General features: G+C 39.8%; 1 protein-coding gene across 2 annotated transcripts in view; it reads left to right on the forward strand.

Annotated features, from left to right (window-relative positions):
• Positions 1 to 7,137: 7,137 nt before the first annotated feature.
• The window catches only part of SLC4A10 (solute carrier family 4 member 10), a 155,903-nt gene continuing 145,282 nt past the window's right edge, over positions 7,138 to 17,758 (forward strand). The window contains exon 1 of one of the 2 annotated variants that reach the window (XM_068687692.1): positions 7,138 to 7,293. In XM_068687692.1, coding sequence (XP_068543793.1) covers positions 7,246 to 7,293 — 48 coding nt within the window. In that variant the 5' untranslated portion in view covers positions 7,138 to 7,245. The remainder of the gene's footprint in view (positions 7,294 to 17,758) is intronic. The other variant, XM_068687695.1, reaches the window with a different exon arrangement.

Raw genomic sequence — 17,758 nt, forward strand, 5'->3', positions numbered from 1 at the left:
TTGATTACTAAGGAACTTCAGTGTTACATATAACCTAATCTGTACAGACTTAAAAAGAAAAAAGTTTTCAGACGAGATCCTACTGCAACAGAATTTGGTAACAAAATTTCCACGGACTACCTAGAGTCCAGACTTAATCTTTTGTTTGTTATTGTTAGGTTTGTCTGGGTTTGCATAAATTATTTTAATGTATTTTACATAAATATTTTCTTTCATTGTTTTCTTTTGCTTGAAGCTTGGAAATTGATTTGTGGCTTTACTTGAAATACAAATACCTGTAGCAGGTTGCAGATAGGCCATCTTTTAAAGGTTTGTCTTCACTAAAGCAGTATCTTTCTGATAAACCTGTGCTAATACCGGTCTTCTCACTGTCCACTTATGATTATTGTGTGAAAATTTATGCTGCTGATAAAGTCCACTGGCAACCTTCTGTGTGCATTTTTTTGTTGTTGTTGTTTGTTTGAATTAGGAAGAAGGTGAGAGCTGCAGAGTATCAGAGACACATAGATGGCCAAATGAGGTAGATTTCAAACACTTCTACTGTCGGGACAATTTGAAATGTGGAGACAGTGCTTTATTTATTTTAGCAACTAGGATATCTTAGCTCTGAATTTCTGATGAGTTTTTGAGAATCAGACGTCAACCACGAGTTAATTTGGGTATCTTTTTTTTTTTTTTTTTTTTTTTTTCCTTTTGAGACTGCATGGAAATCTAGAGTTTGCTCATGTATCCAGAAGTTAAGTGTGCCTTTGGTGTGAATCTCATTGCTAATACCATGCTAATCTGATTTTGGAGCAAACAGCGGAGACCCTGGCATGGGACCAGGCAAAGTTAAAGTAGGCAGATCATCCTGGGGGGGATGTGTTAGGAAGGGTGAGAAGAGCCTGTACCTGAGCATCAGTTAATGACACCATGTTAAATAAATAGTATTCTGGTATTTCTTTCACATACAACCTTAACTTTCTAAAGCCAAGTGTCGGAGTAACTTCCTTTTCAAAATCTGATAGCTCAGGCATGACACCATATAAACTCTGTACTACATCAAGGACCCACGTGGTTTGGGTGCAGATAAGCCTAGTTCTCACGGCTTAGAGCTTCTGTTTCTGGGATTAGCACAGATAGCTTTTGTGTCTTTAGATATACATGCCAAATATTACTGTTTATATATTATATACGTGTCGAGGCATAGTTCTTTTTATAGTTACATGAGTACATATGGAAAAGCTACTGGCTGAAGTTTTGTGCCGGTTTCTCGAGCACAGTAAGGCCACGTGATGAGTGTGGTCTGTTATAGAGGCTGATAGACCCCCTGCTGAAGTGCTTATAGTCTAAAGCAAGTGACAGACAAAGGATACGATTAGGATTTAAAAGGTGAAAGGAGGAACATGCACTTCATAATATTTACTTTAGTATGTATTTATGAGTCTGAAATATCGCAAACAAATAAAAACACAGCCAGTCTCATTCATCTTTCATTGGTCATTATCTAATCCTTTAGACTTTATTAGGAATTCTCCATGTGGTGCAGTAGTTAAGGGAGGAGTTATCCTGTTCCATGATGTGGAAGGCAGGATGATCCAGAGGTAAAAGGCCTATAGTCTGGCGTCTGACTGTTGTGTTGTTGACCCAAGTTTAGAATATTGTTGTGTTCTTGTGCCATATAAGAATGGTGACTTCAAACAGGTAAGGGAAGCTATATGACAATAGTGTACAGTCTTATCTTGCAGCACGGAATTAGAAGCACTGTAAAGGAAGAAAATTACTAATGCAGTACCTACCTAAAGACTTCTTGGCCTAGAAATAAGAGATGTAGCAAGATCCAACGTCTAGAAGCCCAATCTAAGCAAATGTTGTCTTATGTCTGTAAGATACATCTTCAATTATAATTTGCTGTTAGAATAACTGAGCAAGAAACAGGGAAACCTTCTCCCTCCGTTGTGGGCTTAAAATTAAGATAGCCTAATCTTTATGAAGGATTATTTAGGTCAGTGACTAATCAGGGCCTGATTCAACATATTTTATTTAGAAAGTCGGATTAAATGGATGATATGTCTGAGGAATTTCTTTCACTTGAGAGAGTACTTGATGAAATGTAACACTAGAAAGGGTAGCTACCGTAATAATTGGCAAACTAATATATTAATTCATTTTACATACTACTTTATCTGTTAGTCTTCACAGTTCTTAATTTTATTTTACGTCTTTAAATAGCATTTCCTAATATTAACATACCAAATAGCAAAAATCAAAGGCCCAGCTTAGAATTCAAACACCATGAAAATTATCACCTTTGGCAGACAATCCATTCTGGGGAGAATTAAGGAAGTAACAAATATTTGGTACTCTTCACCAACACAGATTGTCTCACTGTGTTGCAAGAGTTGTAGGATTGGGCTTGTGGACACAGACATATTTCATTGGCATTACTTTTTTGGCTCAAGAATGTGAGAAGTTATATTAGTGAGACAATTATTACAATACTTTTTTTTCCAGTTCTGATGCCAGCCAACAGAAAAAAGAAATTGTCGCCATTGAAGAATGTATCCCAATCAACACTGAAACTTTTTGGATCAGATTTCAGATGAATTAACTTAGAGTCAAATAATTTCAGATAGAGTATATTAGCAGAAGAAAGAGTCATTACTGCTTTCCAATAAAATGAGAAACATAACTGAGTACCACCTGTCACAAAGGCAGTACAATGATCCAGATGGTTATTTATTTTCAGATAGAGAGGAATAATGGAGAGAGGGAAAAGCTGCTGCCAGATTCTTTTTCTTTCTTCCCTCCCCTTTGTTACCTTCTTGTCAGAATAGTTTCTCTAATTATAGGAAAAAAAAAAAAAACTTAGGATTAGGATGGATTGATGGGATGTTCCTTTCTAGTTCACTTTTTTTTCTTTTTTTTTTTTTAGGTCAAAACGTAGTTTGAGAGGTACAGACATTACTTTTTCATTTTGTATGATCAGCTATACAAAAATAGAAAGGAATTCTGAAGCTTAGAAATAAATTAATTTTACTTGAAATACAGGTACCTTGCGAGAGGATGAAAATAACCTGCAAATTTTGTAAAGGTTTCCCTTTGTTAAAGAAATACTTTAATGATAAATATGCACAGTACAAGCAATCAGAACTAATTTGTATTGTGTACATGCTATTTACCAGTATACGTGAGGCTTGAAATCAGGTGGGCATCAAGAGGGCGCAAGCCGATCAAACTCCATTCCTTTCTGATTCCAAATTTTGTGTGAAATTGTTCACTGTGCTGCTAAAAGCTACTGGTGACCTTGCTAGGTCTGACAAGAGTACATGTTCTTTTTGGAGTTAAGAAGATGGTGAGAGTATATAGATGTAAATGAGTGAATTAGCTAGGCTTCAAGGATATTTCTAATGTGAGTACAATTTAAAGTAAGCGATTGTCATGTTCCATTTTGTAAATAACAACTGTGTGAAAATCAGGAGTTCATTCTTCCTTACTAGCGATTTCTCTCCCCCTCCCCCATTCTAGTAGTGACATATTTTATGGCTAAACTGGGAGAAGAGCCAATATACCCAGGACGTCTTCCTAGAACAGGAATTGTATCTTGAGAAATGGTTTAGATAGAGCATTCCTTTTAGCCATATTTTGATCATAAAATGAAAACTGACAGAAAGGTATGGCAGTAAAAATGTGAGTAATACTGGGCCAGTAAGTGATACTAGGCTCCTGTAACAGCTTTTGTGCATGCATAAAACTAAATAAGTACATGAATAGCATCGCTTATTTATATCTGAATACCTTATTGGGACTTAGGTGAGGGAAGGACTCATCACTCTTGATGATCAGGGAGTACTCCTTAGGTTAAAAAAAAACAAACAAACAAACAACAAAACCCACCACCACCAACAACAAACAATAAAAAAAAACAAACAACTTTTATTACAAAGATACAATAGGAGAAGTACTGCAAGACCTCTAATAAGATTAAAATCTGTGATTTTGGAGCTCTTCATTTTGGAGCAGCATGTTACCACAAATTTGCATGTATACAGGCTGTGTTCAAGTGTTCAAGGCAGTGAGAATTGTTTAAATCCATGATCATTTTTTATGTTAAACACGTAGTTAAGCATATGCATTATGCTTCCAAAATGTATGCTATATACCTACAAAGTACTTTGAGAAGGGATTGTGCCCTTTGAACATATTTCCCCTTTTATAGAATACATACCTCCTGTGGACAGATTGTAAGGAACAAAACCTCTGCTCAGTGGTGTTTAAAAACATTGATCGTGGTTCAGGAGAACATTTGACTAACTGGCTTGCTGCAGGCCCAAGAGGTGAGAGGTAACGTTAGGAAAGATAATAGAAATCAACTTCTGCCATCTTTTTCTTTTGAAACATGACTCCAGACAGGGGTCGGGTCAGTTTCTGACCTAAATTCAGAACATAACAGAACAAGAAAAATTCTTTTTCTTTTCCCTGCTGAAGCTTGTTTTAAGAGTTTTATCATCATAAAGCTAAATGTAGAAGTCTTCCTTATCTCATTTATATAATCATTATATATTATTATAATACATGTTTTATATTTAAACTTATATAATTATATATAGAAGATGATGTTAGTCTGATGTATATTTCACAAAGGTATTTGAGTAGCATGTGCTAGGTATTCTTAAAATCTTAAAAATTCAGTGTATCTGCATGTTGTGATTTCACAATACTTGTTCTTACATTCAAGTTTATTGTATTACTGATGACTTGAGAACCTCCTCTTACTGTTCCCTGTAGCCTTATACAAAAGCTTGAAAATATGACCTGACAGTACTCTAAAATTTTGAAAACTATATACTAAAACCTACTCTACCTCATTTTAAAGCTAATGTTTGTCAGGGAGAGAAGCTACCATAAGACTGCCTGGGGATGGCATTACTACTGTGATAGAGTAATCTGCAAAAGAGAAAGTTGCTGCATGTGATCAGGAGTGTGGTTCAGATCAGATACAATCATGAAAGAAGCCACCTTGAAGAACAGAAAAACAGAATTTAATTATAAACAACTAGAGAATAAATATACTATTTGCTCTCTGTTGTGATATACTGCTAGGATGTTAGTGGAGTGGGGGAAGTATCATCTTAGCTATGTGTGACTAAGAATAATGCTTTCAACCCAGTCCTTTACGTGCTTCCATTTGTGTGTGTGGAAAGCCTTTGGCCTTAGAGCTTTTCCTATGGATCCAACATTTTGCATCTTTGTATTAAACTTCTTTGATACAGCTGCTGAATGACTTGCACTTAGACTTTGGCAATTTGTGCCTTTATTGCCATTGTGGCCATGGAGGTCTTGAGATTTTTGCATGGGATAGAGTGGGATGCTATAGAATAATTTGAGGATGTCAAATAATTATTTAACACAGTTTTTCCATATTCATCTAATATTCAATAATGGCAAACTCCTGGCTCTGTAAAACATTGACAAAGAACCCTTGCAAAAGCAACTTTTAACTCTCTTTTGGGGACCCATTCAGTAACTCATTTGTAGCTTCTGTAAATGGTGCTCATGGTCTTGATCTTGTTTCTCACTGTGGAAAGTTAGTGTTGGAGGAATAACATCATGTATGCCATCAGCTGGTGCCCCTCCTCACCTGGTAAAACTTGATTTGTTTTCACTCTTTGCTTTTAGGTGTGAATGTGTGTGTTTTGGGGCCATTTGTTGGGGAGTAAAGATGTGTAAATGGCACTGGGGTTGATGGATTGCAGTACCTTATCCTCTGGGACGCATTTGAGATGTTCAGGCAGAGAAAACTAAGGATGCTTACACTAACATTCATTTCCAGTCTTCCCCACTTCACAAGTGGTATCTTTAAATCCTTTTTGTTTTGTTTTGTTTTAAGAAGGGAAATCACTTTTAAACACATTCCTTTCCAAGCTTCATTGTGACGTTTATAGCTTAATTATAAGCTCCTGCAAATACGGTTTTACTGTGCAAATGCTGACACAGCCTTACCTCTAGTGACCTGAGTGGCCTACTGTGTTAATTACTGTAAATTAGTAACCGTTATTGAAATATACATTTCAGATCTGTCCCAGAATCCGGACCATAGTGTTGTTTGTCTTTCTGTAGAGTGTTACACGTATCTATAACTCTGTGCAAAGACCAAATTCTCAGTCATCACTCAGAAAAACAGCCCTCTTTCTCGTGAGAACCAGCTTTGACTCTGCTTTCTTTATATGTACCTACTGCATGAATAAATTAACTTGGACAATCTTTAGGAAACTTGACAACTGTGTCCCTTGCCAGAGGACATTAAATCAGATTTAGCAAAATTATTTATTGATCTACTTTTAGGCTGCAAAGGATATCCCAAATGTAGGGCACGGCCTGCTGCGTTGCAAGGAAATCAGCGTGAAGAGGGAGTCAGAGGCTTATGCGGTAGCTTATTTTACCTAGGCAGGACTCTGTTCATCTTGACTCTCAAGCCCTCAGCTTTGGGTGGGCATGTTTTGCTGGGGAGCTGGGCTGGGAAGCAGTGAATACAAGAATTTCCATCTTGGATGCGTTGGTAGGCAGTACTGTGCCTGTGTCTGTAACACAAGTGTCATGGGGGCTCATCTGCCCTATACGGGCAGCCAGACCTAGGCTTTGAGAAGCCGTTTGAGGAGCTCTTCGGGATTTTGGTGTGGCTGCATGTAGCCACTGAGAGGCAGAGGCAGGTGGATCAGGGGAAGCTCAATGTCTAGCAGCGATAGAATTGGGTGAAGGAGGGGGTAAGCCTCCTACTAAATTAGCTGTATCCAGGAAGATACGGCACGTGGGTATGTTTTAATAACTTTCAGTTAAAAGGAGAGGGGCTGTTACAGGGGAGAACGGGACAAAGCCCTGTGGGACGGCGCTCCCCGCCTGCAGGCTCAGAGCCGGGGGGCCGCGCGCTGCAGCTCCCAGCTCTCCGCTCGCCTCAGGCACCGGCGCTGCCCGGGGGTCCGACCCCCCCCTTCCTTCCCCGGGGACCCCCCAAAACCCTCCGGAGGCGCGAAGCCGCGTGAAGGCTCCCCCCACACCGCCTCTCCCGGGCTCCCCCTGCCTCCCCAGCGGCCGGGGGGCGGCGGCGGGCCCCGGCCGCATCCCGCAGGTGGATCCGGGCCCTGCCTCCCCCCGCGGCGGGGCGCGCAGCCATGTGACCGCCGCTTCCTGCCTCCGCGCCACCTGAGCCGCGCAGCCCCGCGCAGCCCGGGGAGGGCGCAGCCGCCGCCGCCGCGGCCCCGCCGCCGCATGGAGACCCAGGACCAAGGGGCGCAGATGGAGCCGCTGCTGCCCACGGTACGGCCCCGCCGCCGCCGCCGCCCCCGCGGGAGGAAGCTGTGGGGGGGGGGGGGATTTGCGGGGTGCGGGGGGCCGCCTTCGTGCGGGTCGCAGCGGGTTTCTCGGGGCGGGGGGACGGCTTGGCTCGCTCCGCCGCCGGGCGATGCGCCGCTGTCCGTCCCAGCCCTCCGCGGCCCCTTGCTGAGGCATCCCCCGCCTCGGGCATCCCCGTGCCGGCGGCACCCCTCGCTCCGCATCCCGCTGCCTCCCGCATCGCCTTGCGCAGGCTCCCCCCTGCCTCCCCCGGCGGCTGAGGGGCAGCGCTGGGCAGCGAGCACCTGTGCGTGGGGACCCCGCTCCGCGCTGGGGCTGGCTCGGCGGCTCCTCGGCCCTGCCTGGCTCGCAGGCAGCAGAGGAATCCGCTGAGGTCTGGCGCTTGCACGGCGGGGTCTGGCTCCCTCCGGAGCCCCGCTGGCTCCTCCACGCCGCGGTGTCGCAGTTTGTGGCGCTCAGGGTTCGTGGCTGGGGGTGCGCGGTGCATCCGTGCCTCTGAGCACAGCGGTTCCCGCAGCAAGCATGGAGGGGATCAGCTGGTGGGGTACTTTTCACGCTGTTAAGTCAGCGGGGACCCTCTTTCCTGCCTGCCTTCCCCCAAAGGCAGGGTTTGCAGACGCACACAAGATGTATGTGTGGGTGTCAGTATTGCTCTCGCGTCGAGATGCTGTTTGTGAATGGAGGTTCCTGCCTGGCGCTGGAGATCAGACTGTCTGGGGCAGGGAGAAGTCTCTCATGTGCATACACAAGTGTCTGCTTGCGTGCACACATCCCCAGGAACGCACCGCATAGGTCTGCGGAGGATTCTCTGGCTCTCGAAACGGTTCTGTGTTAGCACGACAAGCTGCACAGCGTTGACAAAGCTTGAAGGAGCCAAGTCTCAGCTGCCGTAGGTTGATGAGAGACACTCATGGCAAGCCTGTTTTTTGTGGGGTCTGTTCCCATCATCTGTTGAGGTGGTCCATTTTGCAGTCAGGTGGCAGGTTGCTACGCAGTGTGAGGTTATCTCTGGCATCTCCTTTTTCCTTGTGGCAGGGGAACAGCTTTTCTTGTTGCTTTCTGGATACCTTTTAGGAATCCTAATTCCTGTTACTTGCCACTCTTACAGCTTATGACGCAGGAGTAGGAAAAGGTCTTGCCTTTTTGACTGACAGACCAGTTGCCCAGTTCCTTTCCATTTAGAGACAATTCACTGTCAATCCAGTTTCCATCTATGATGTTCATGATCACTGATTCTGTGAAGTCCTCTGTGTTTCAGCCCAGCTCAATAGTCCACAGTTGGTAGCAGACTGGCTCTTGCTTGTACCCTGCTAGCCTACGTGCCGCTTGGTCTCGCTTCGTGAATGTGCATCGCCTCCGCTTGTGTGACAGCGGCTGCTCAGGGACTTGGAGGACTTCGCTTTTGGGAAGGGCAGTGTACACAGTTACCTTATTCCACCTGGCTTTAAGTTTGTTTTTCTAGGGCTATACAGAGAGAGAAAGGTGGCTGCGGTTTTTGGGAGGATCACAGAAATCGCAGTATTTCTTGTGTGCCAATATGGGAAGGATTATCCCTTGTTCCCTCTGCAGCCCTGAATGGCAGAGCCCTCCACTGATCAGCACCTGCCCGCAGAGCTGCAGGTCCCCAGCAGTGCTTGTTACGTCTGGGGCTTGGGTCCCACCTCCCATTTACTACAGCTCACTAGTTCAGCAGCTGTTGTGTAAGCTTCAAATGGGGAAAGGAGACATCTGTACTTTACATAATATTTATTGTGGTACTTGTCCTCAATCCTTGCTCTTGCTGTTTCCAAGAGGGTCTCAGTGGTTCCACAAGGCAACCTTGCTTTCCTGCCACAGCAACGATGGTAAAGTCACAGCTCCTGCAGTCTTGGAGATCCCTCTGTCCTGCTGGCGTTTTCACTGTGCATCAGCAGTGAAGTGTCTAAATGTGCTTTGGCAACCTCAGTCTGGCTGATGTCTAGAGCCCTGCATATGGTATGGCAGAAGTGGCTTTTGCGTGGTGGGAGACTTGTACCTGGCTGGCATCAGGGCAGAGTTTAGAGAATAGGAATCGGTACTAACTTCAGCACTTTTAGCCTGGAAGGTAATACCGTGACACAGCAGTACCTTTAGAGTGCTTCTGGTTTAGGGATCAATCCTCATCTTGACTGGAAATAAGTGGAAACAGGCACGAAAGCTGCAAAACAGGTACAGTTCTGTTTCCAAGCTACGTCTGAGTTTGATGGACACTGGGTATGAAGAAAAAGGCTCCTGGCTGAAAGAACTCGCTTCCTTCAAAGGCTTAGTGTTAATGGCTTTGGTATGTGGAACAGAACTAATAGCTTTTTTTAATCTTTTTTTTTTTTTTTTTTTTTTGTGAAACTGTAACACACAATACATTATAATTGCTATTCATAGTGAAAGATAGCAAATGTAGTCTTTGATTAATTTTATCTTCTAATGGTGCTCAGAGATTGTGAAACGTCAATATCATTTCTCATCAAATCCCACAGTGTGCACAAAGTGGAATCTTTATGTTAGTCATACGTTCTTATTGATTTATTATACAAGCTTTTAATTAAAAACCCAACCCTCAGCACTTTATAAAGTGATATAACACATTGTTACCTGTGGTTTTGAGGACTTAAGTGAAAGTAGGTTTTCATTTGCACACTTTTAGTCTATTTTTATAGACTCCTTTTGGAAACAGTTCTTACACAGCTGCAGCACCTCTATTAGAAATTAGGCATCTGCTTCTGGTTTTTTTCTTCCTACTCAATGTGGGCAAATTTGTGTGAAAATTATTAGAAATCTATTGTGAATAGTCTATAAGTGCAATATTGTAGAACTAAGTTAAAAATATTTTTTTTTCCACATGGGGACAGTTTATTCAAAATTATTGAAAATACAAGTTTTGTCTTGCTTCCATCACTCAATATGTATACTAATATGGTTACAAAATGCAGACTCCCGTGCTTTCTATATCATCATCTAATGCTATATTTATCAGCCATCAAGTGTATTTTTATTCAGAATGCTTTAAAATAGTTGTGAGTAATTGAAAGATTGCCATGGAGTCATCATTTATTTCCAGAATGGGAGACACAACGTTCAGGTCTCTATGAGGATCATTTATGGATTTCTTATCAGAGCTGCAGATACTGTTGTCTGTTGAAGTATATTTATATATACTTCAATGCATGTAAACTGACTTGCAAATTGTCACTTAAGACAGTGTATTTATATCAAAAGCTGTTTTTACAGTGTTTACTTCTTCTGGTTCCAGAACTCACTTGTTATGCAAATCAACATCGGCTTTCAAAATGGGGTTGTTATCTGACAGGGGTTTGATGCTTCTCACATACATAAGCGTGCATTGATTTGGTGTGGAGACTTCTGTTGATTATGTTTATGCATAACAAGTTGCTTTCCTGTGTTATCTGAAGACAGTGGTAACAGTAAAACCCATGCATGTAAAACCAAACAGACTCTTCCAATTCCAAGTTCATATACTCTCCTTCCTCACTCAGTCTGTCCAAGGACTTTTTTTTTTTAGTAGGTATAAGACCTTAAAGCATAACATTGCTGATATGTCCACAGATACACATAATAACATTTGTGTACTATGCTTATAGTAGGTAGATGCTGTTTATACCCAGTACTCCAGTCACTGCTGCAAATGGCACACAGCTATCACTAGTTAGGCCTGTGTATGTGGGAGAATGGTATAGCGAGATCTTGGGGAGTAGCTATTTTTAATGCAGCAGGTGAGTGTGGGAAGCTACAGACAGTAACAGGCCAAATTCTTTTGCTTTTGTTAATGCTGAGTGGGACCTCCAGCAAGACTTGCAGATGAAATGTATTGCTCATTATGAGAGCGGATGGCAGAGCCTGACCCAACAGTTTGTGTAACAGTACCAATTCCCAGTTCACTTCCCCAAAATTTAGCATTATAGCAACAGTTAAGGTATTTTTATTGAATGTTGTGGTTCCTATGGAAAATTACAGAGGCAGTGTTACGTTTCCAAGACGAGTACTGAGGTAATGGCACCATTGAAAATAAAACCCCAAAATCTAATTAGAAGAATAAATTTAGGATTAAGTTGCTGGTTTGGGTATTTTTTCTCTTACTGCCTGATTCCCTGTTCTGAGTGAAAAGAGAAAATAAATCTTTTTTTTTTTCTTTTTTTTTTTTTCCCCTAACAAACAAAAACAACTACAAAAAATTTTATTTGCCAATATCATGATTAAAAAAGATTTCTCTGATTCACATGTTGTGCTGTGGTATTACTGTTTAAGAATAATTGGCAGCCTGATATATTTGTACAAAACCAAGGAAAAACTATTAATACTGTGTGGAAATCATTCTGCTTTAATGCATTTCTGCCTGGTTTGAGTTGTTGGCACAATTTCTACTGGTTGAGTATATGTTTCTATTTCCTCTGCTAATAATTGCATCTTCCCTTTCTACTTTTTCCTTTGGAAAAAATACAGAATCAATTTTAAAACAAAATGCTTCCATCAACATCTTTTAATGCTTCTTAAACAAGTCATGTTTACAACCTCAGGGGATGAGAGGTTTTAAGCAGGTGAGGAAAAGTTTAATCTGTTGTAAATTGTCTTGAACAACTATTTATGTATGTGATAAAAGAACAAAGCCAAAGGCATAACATGTTCCTTTCATTTCAGTAATATATTGTAACAGATGTCTTCAGGTCTGTATTCAAAACACACAACCCCAAAACTTTTGAAGAATCATGTAATTGTGAGTGCCTCTGTGATAGTAATGGCATTCGTATGTTGTCCAACTTAGTCAACAACTGAATGTGTTCAACACAATTTTAAGGGAGGTTTAAAAGGTATTCTCATGAAACAAAAAATAAGTGTTAGATATGTAAAGGTGATTGAAATCCACCCTGCTTCTACAAAGTTGTTGATTAGGATAGTTGAGGTAAAAGTGAGAATAGATGCAGTTGCTACAAAAGATGTAAAGAAGTGTTTTGGGTGGGGGGAATCGGAAGGTGAGATAAGGGTAAAAAGGGAGCATGGAGAGATTTGTGCAAACTTGGAGAAGTGAGGAATGGAAAGAAAGAGGGAACTAATTAAGTTGCATGAGGTTGATTTGGTTGATTTGGCACAGGGAAGAAAATGGAGGAACAGGTGGAAAGCCAGTTCACGTCTTTGTATAGCTGGGACAAAACTGGATCATTAATCCTGATTCTTCCCTATCTTTGTTAATTTCTCTGGCCACCTACTGGAGCCTTTTCACTTTGTATAAGTAATCATTTATGAGGCGTTGAGAGGTTAATTACAAATAGATTTTAGAATTCAGATGAGATGCAAAAGATATGTCAGGATTTGCAAGTTCTCAGTTTTAATCAAACAGAGCAAGGACTTGCTGCAAAGAAAGTCATCATTAACATATTTAGGGAGAAATGGAGTCCCCAGATATATGAGATAATATTTGGCACTTGTAAGGTCTTAACTGATTACTACAGTGTTACGTGTAGTGCTTCCAGAAAAGAATGGCAATTGAAGAACAGTAAAAAGCATCGTGAGACTAAAAAATATGAAAAAAGATTTGAAGGAACTGGGACTCCCTAGCCAGAAGATGGAAAGGCAGACAAAATTTTAGTGCATAGAAGGCTGCTGCTGCAGCAAAATAGAACAGTTTCTTCTAAGAAGTCAAAGTTATGGGACAATATTGAAAGGATGTTAAGAAAAACTGACCTGTGCTAAGGATAATGAAACAGTGGAACAAATTGCTTAATATATGTGTTGAGTCTCTGTTACCCAGCTGTAACAACAAGTTAGACAAATACCTGTCAGGAAAGAAGCACGCACGGTTATCCCTGCTTAGGGCTGGGTGACAGGAAGGCTTCATGAGATCTCTTTCAATCCTATCATTCTTTGACAATGGCTCCCTCTTGGCTTTTTGGAAATACTATTTCTTAGATGGATTATATGTTATACTGCAAACAGAGGAAATAGGAGCAGTTTATCTAGGTTATAAATATTGATACCTTCAGATAAGCTAATCTTGACATCTGTGTCTTCAATTACATTAATTTTTGGCACCTTCAAAGAGCATATTAAAAAGATGGGTACCTAACAGTCAACAAAGTTTGAGATCAAAGGCAGGCTTTAAAACCATGTGTGTTTTTAAACCATACAGAAATCGTACATTATTTAAGGATTTCTTTTTGCAAAATCACAATCCTAAACACAGGTTTTTAAGCCTTCATGCAGTCCTGTTGACTTTTTAAAGAGCCTAGGAGTCTGTCTACATTGGTGGAACTACAAGAAGTTCCAGGACTTGTTTCACTGGGAGCAATCAACTTATAGCTGTCATGCTCAAAAATGCTGCACATGGCTAGGTTTATTTTATACCTTTTCTGGGAAACTTGCACTAAAAGGAGACAAAATCTTGTAAGTTAAGAAGTGATCTGAAGCCACTGTTCTGAATTGTTCCACATAACAGTCAATAGCAGTTGTGCTAGATTTTCTCTAGAGGCATTCTTAGTCACCGAAACTATGTAAAGATGGAAAAAAGAAAGAAAGGAAAAAAAAAAAAAAAGAAACCCTGCTATTAGATTCTGGCAAATGGAAAATAGATATTTAAACTATAATTAGTCTGGCAAACTGTGTAATTAAATTCAATAGTAAATGCCATGTCAGTTCCAGAGAGGAAGATCATATGTACATGTAAACTTCCTTTTCAATAGATGAGTGTTCAAGAGTTTTATTTTAGAAATACAGAATCTATCACCAAGAATGAGATTTCATGTCTAATCTCTCCCAGTGAAACACCGAGAACTCTTGCAATTGTGTGGTGTTATGGATGTGTAATAGTGTTGTAAGCATGGATAAGAAATAAAGGTACAATCAGAGAGATTGTGTATCAGACCCTAACTGCTCTGGATATTTTTATTGGTACTAATTTGCCATTGTATTTTTTCTTCATAGAATCAAAGAATAGAATCCACAGGGGAATAAAAAATAATGCAAGATTGTTCTCCTCATGGATTTTAATTTTCAGGTTCATGAAAAAGCTACTGATAAATTTGAATAATTGGATTTATGCTTATAGAATACAATTTGAGAAAAAAAAAGTACTGCATTATATTGGTATGCTCAGTGTTTGCAAGATTCAGTAAAATTTTTAAGTTTGTGTTTTTGAAACATCACGCTTCTGAATGCTAAGGTGGAACTGTTTCATTCCGTAATGCTGTATTTTCATTGTAAAACCAAGCAGGGGAGGAAAAAAAATAAATAAATTCCAGAGTGAGATCCTACTGTCTCTTGTACCTCTGATCAGACCAAAAATTCTATCTATAAGAGTAGGTTTGTCCTGGAGTGTTTTTTTTTCCAGGAGGATTTTGTTTTCAGTGTCTGTCTGTATCTTTGACAGTTTTCCAGCAGCCAAACGGAACCCTATCAATAGCATTATTAAAATTCAACTGAAGAAAAATTTGTGTGTTTCCTCACAAGTTAAGAATCTGATTTTTTTTTTTTTTTTAATGTATACTGGAAACAGAGAAAAGTATGAAAGCTTTCTATTTGGAATCAAGCAGTGTAATGATGTCTAAAACCAGCTTGAGGAAATTGCCAATATTCCGTGACAATCACTAAAGTCTAATTGCAACTCTAGAGATATGATTTTTTTTTTTTCAAGGCTGAATTTGGTACAGTTGAAGACATCATTCTCATTCTTGTTGAATTAATTCATCTGCTTATGTCATGAGACAAAGCCTATTACAACAGCTGTAAAACAGAAGTGAACCTTGAGCTTTCAGCTAACTCCAGAAATTATATGCTCTGCTAAACATAGGAGGCAGTTATTTTTCATTTGATCTGCAATTAAGTGATGATAACAATAAGATGAGAATTTGAGAGGCAAGATCAGCCACTCAGTTGCTCTGGAGATTTGTTCTTTACTCTAAGGTTCAAGGTTGACCTTACAGATGCACTGCTCCAAGAAGCGCTGAATAACATGTGGAAAATGGTTGAATCACTGTTGCCCACATTAACGAAAAAAATTTCACTAGTTCTGCCCAAGTTCAAGGTGAGGAAGTTTGGTATCATCTGTGGAGAATGCAGAACATCTTTTTGTGAGATTGCACTGCAGCATCTCATGCGTATTATTGCAAAATTGAAAAGACTGTAAATTTATCTTCTGAAAATTCATATGGAGGAGGGTACATTTTCCTGGTCTGCTCTGTAGTATGAAGACTACCAAAAATTATAATCTCAAATTGCCTGTGGAAGAGTGTACTTCTTCTCCTCCCTTTCGTTTCATGGTAATTTAGTTAACCTATATCCCTTTTCAGGAAAAATTATCATGCTTTAAGAATTTCTTTTAATCATTTTTGTGACCTATTTAGGGAAGTACCAAAATAGAACAAGAATGTCCTAGAACAGTGCATTATTGTGCTGACAGAGGGGATATTATATGGGTAGATACTTCAAATGATTTTATAGAATAAGAAAGTGCTGTTCTTGCCCCTGCAAAAATCTAACATGCTACAACGTATAAGCTCCAAAGGTATCATCATCAATACAGATGTTTATGTTGTCTCTGCAGATGTGCTGTGTTCTGAGACTTTTCAGAATTCACTCCACTTCTGTGTGGAAAAATTCATAACTCTAGATTGTAACCCGTATTACCCATCTCCTTCAGTTACTGGCATCATTTCCCTTTATTAGAAAAGATAATTAAAATACTTGAACGTAAGACTTCACTGACTATAAAATTACCTTTTAGAAAGCTTCCACATCGTTCTGTTTCTCCTCTTAATGATTGTGTTACAGTGAAATACATAACTATGTCCACTTGTTTTTATTGCAACATTATAATAGCTTTTGAAATTAAATGTGGCAATGAGCTGTAAAAGCACTCAAAGCAATGTATCAAACTTGTCTGAGACTCTCTTCATGTGCAAATTCTAACAGTAAGTGAATTCCCTATCTTTTTTAAGAGAAACATATTGATGAATCCAGAATAAGTTAACGTGTTTTCAGAAATAATAAGTAGTGCAGCAGTCTTCATGCTTACATTTCATAAAATGGATTTTTTTTTCCCTGTAACCATTCAGCTTGCTTTCTCCATTAAAATCAAACTTACCTTATGTTTTTGGAATGACCTGCTACAGTCCCCATCTTGTAGAGGAATGGCTTCAGGAAAAACCCTACTGTGGAGGTTTTCCCCATATTGAAAACCCATGTTCCCCATATTGAAAACCCACAGGACTTTGCTCAGAAGTGGTATTGGAAGAAAAGGTTAAGGAAATTCTAAAGTAACTTTTAAAGAAAAAAAGAAACTTTTGAAGGAAAAAACAGTAAGCATAAAAATTAAATTTATGGGTACACATCCTGTCTGGACTGATAGACTTTGTAGTGAAAGCCTTTTTTTGTTTTGTGTGTGTGTGTGTGGACTTTTAGTTACCTTAAAAGACACCAGAGGAAATGCTGAGAAGAAGAGTAAAGAAGTGTTTGAGATGAGAACAAGGCAGGACTTGCAATTGTCCTTAAATTTGAAATGTTCAGAAATAGAGAGGCTAGCTTAGCCGCTTGTTCTCAAAGGTTCTTTATTCTGTTTAAGATGTTTCTCTTTCAGAAGAACGTGTTTACAAAACCTTCTTGATGCTTGTGCTGTGAGGCTCTGATTGATGCAAGCTCTGAAGGTTTTGTGGCTTGCACTTTATATTCTTCACACATTGTATGCTGCAGTTGGTACAAATCTAGCAAACCGTATCTTGCATTATCAGTAAAGTTGTTTTTCTTACTAATTGGAGCAGTATATCTCACTAACTTAGAGGGTCACAAGCAAGGTGAAATGGAGTCAGTAGAGAAGTAAGCTGCAAGGAGTGGAAAAAATGTTTTAGTGAAAAATCAAATGGGTACAGAGTACTTAAGGGAAGAGGCAGTAGTTTCCCAGGCTGCCCCTTTCTATTTTCAAAAAAATCCCAACCAACCAAAAAAAACACCCAACCAACCAACCAACCAACCAACCAACCAAAAAAACCCAAACATATGCTTGGTTGCTGCTATTGGGAGAAAGGTTGTGTATCCTGCAAAAAGCTCAGACAGCTTCCACAAAGTGCACAGATTGGAGTATATAGCATGGTTGATGAAACTGGTCTCTATACCTAGTCAAAATCCCATGGTTTACTTGAGATATGCATGGTAACAGAATTATAGCTCACAATCCCTAATACATTTCAGCTGAAAAATAAATTTAAAAACAAACAAACAAAAAACAAATTCAAAGCAACCCAGTCCCCTTCTTCCCCCCAGATTTATCCATAAATATGAAAGTTGTTAGTATATGTATGTCTGTGAAAAAAACAGCCGGATAGTACAGGTGGATGCTTCTTCAAAGATCTTTTTTAAAAATATGGAAATATAAAAGGGAAGGTGTCTGGTATAAGTTATTTACTGAAATGGGTAA

Source organism: Anas acuta, chromosome 6 (genome assembly GCF_963932015.1).
Source record: "Anas acuta chromosome 6, bAnaAcu1.1, whole genome shotgun sequence".
In the NCBI taxonomy this organism is placed as follows: Eukaryota; Metazoa; Chordata; class Aves; order Anseriformes; family Anatidae; genus Anas; species Anas acuta.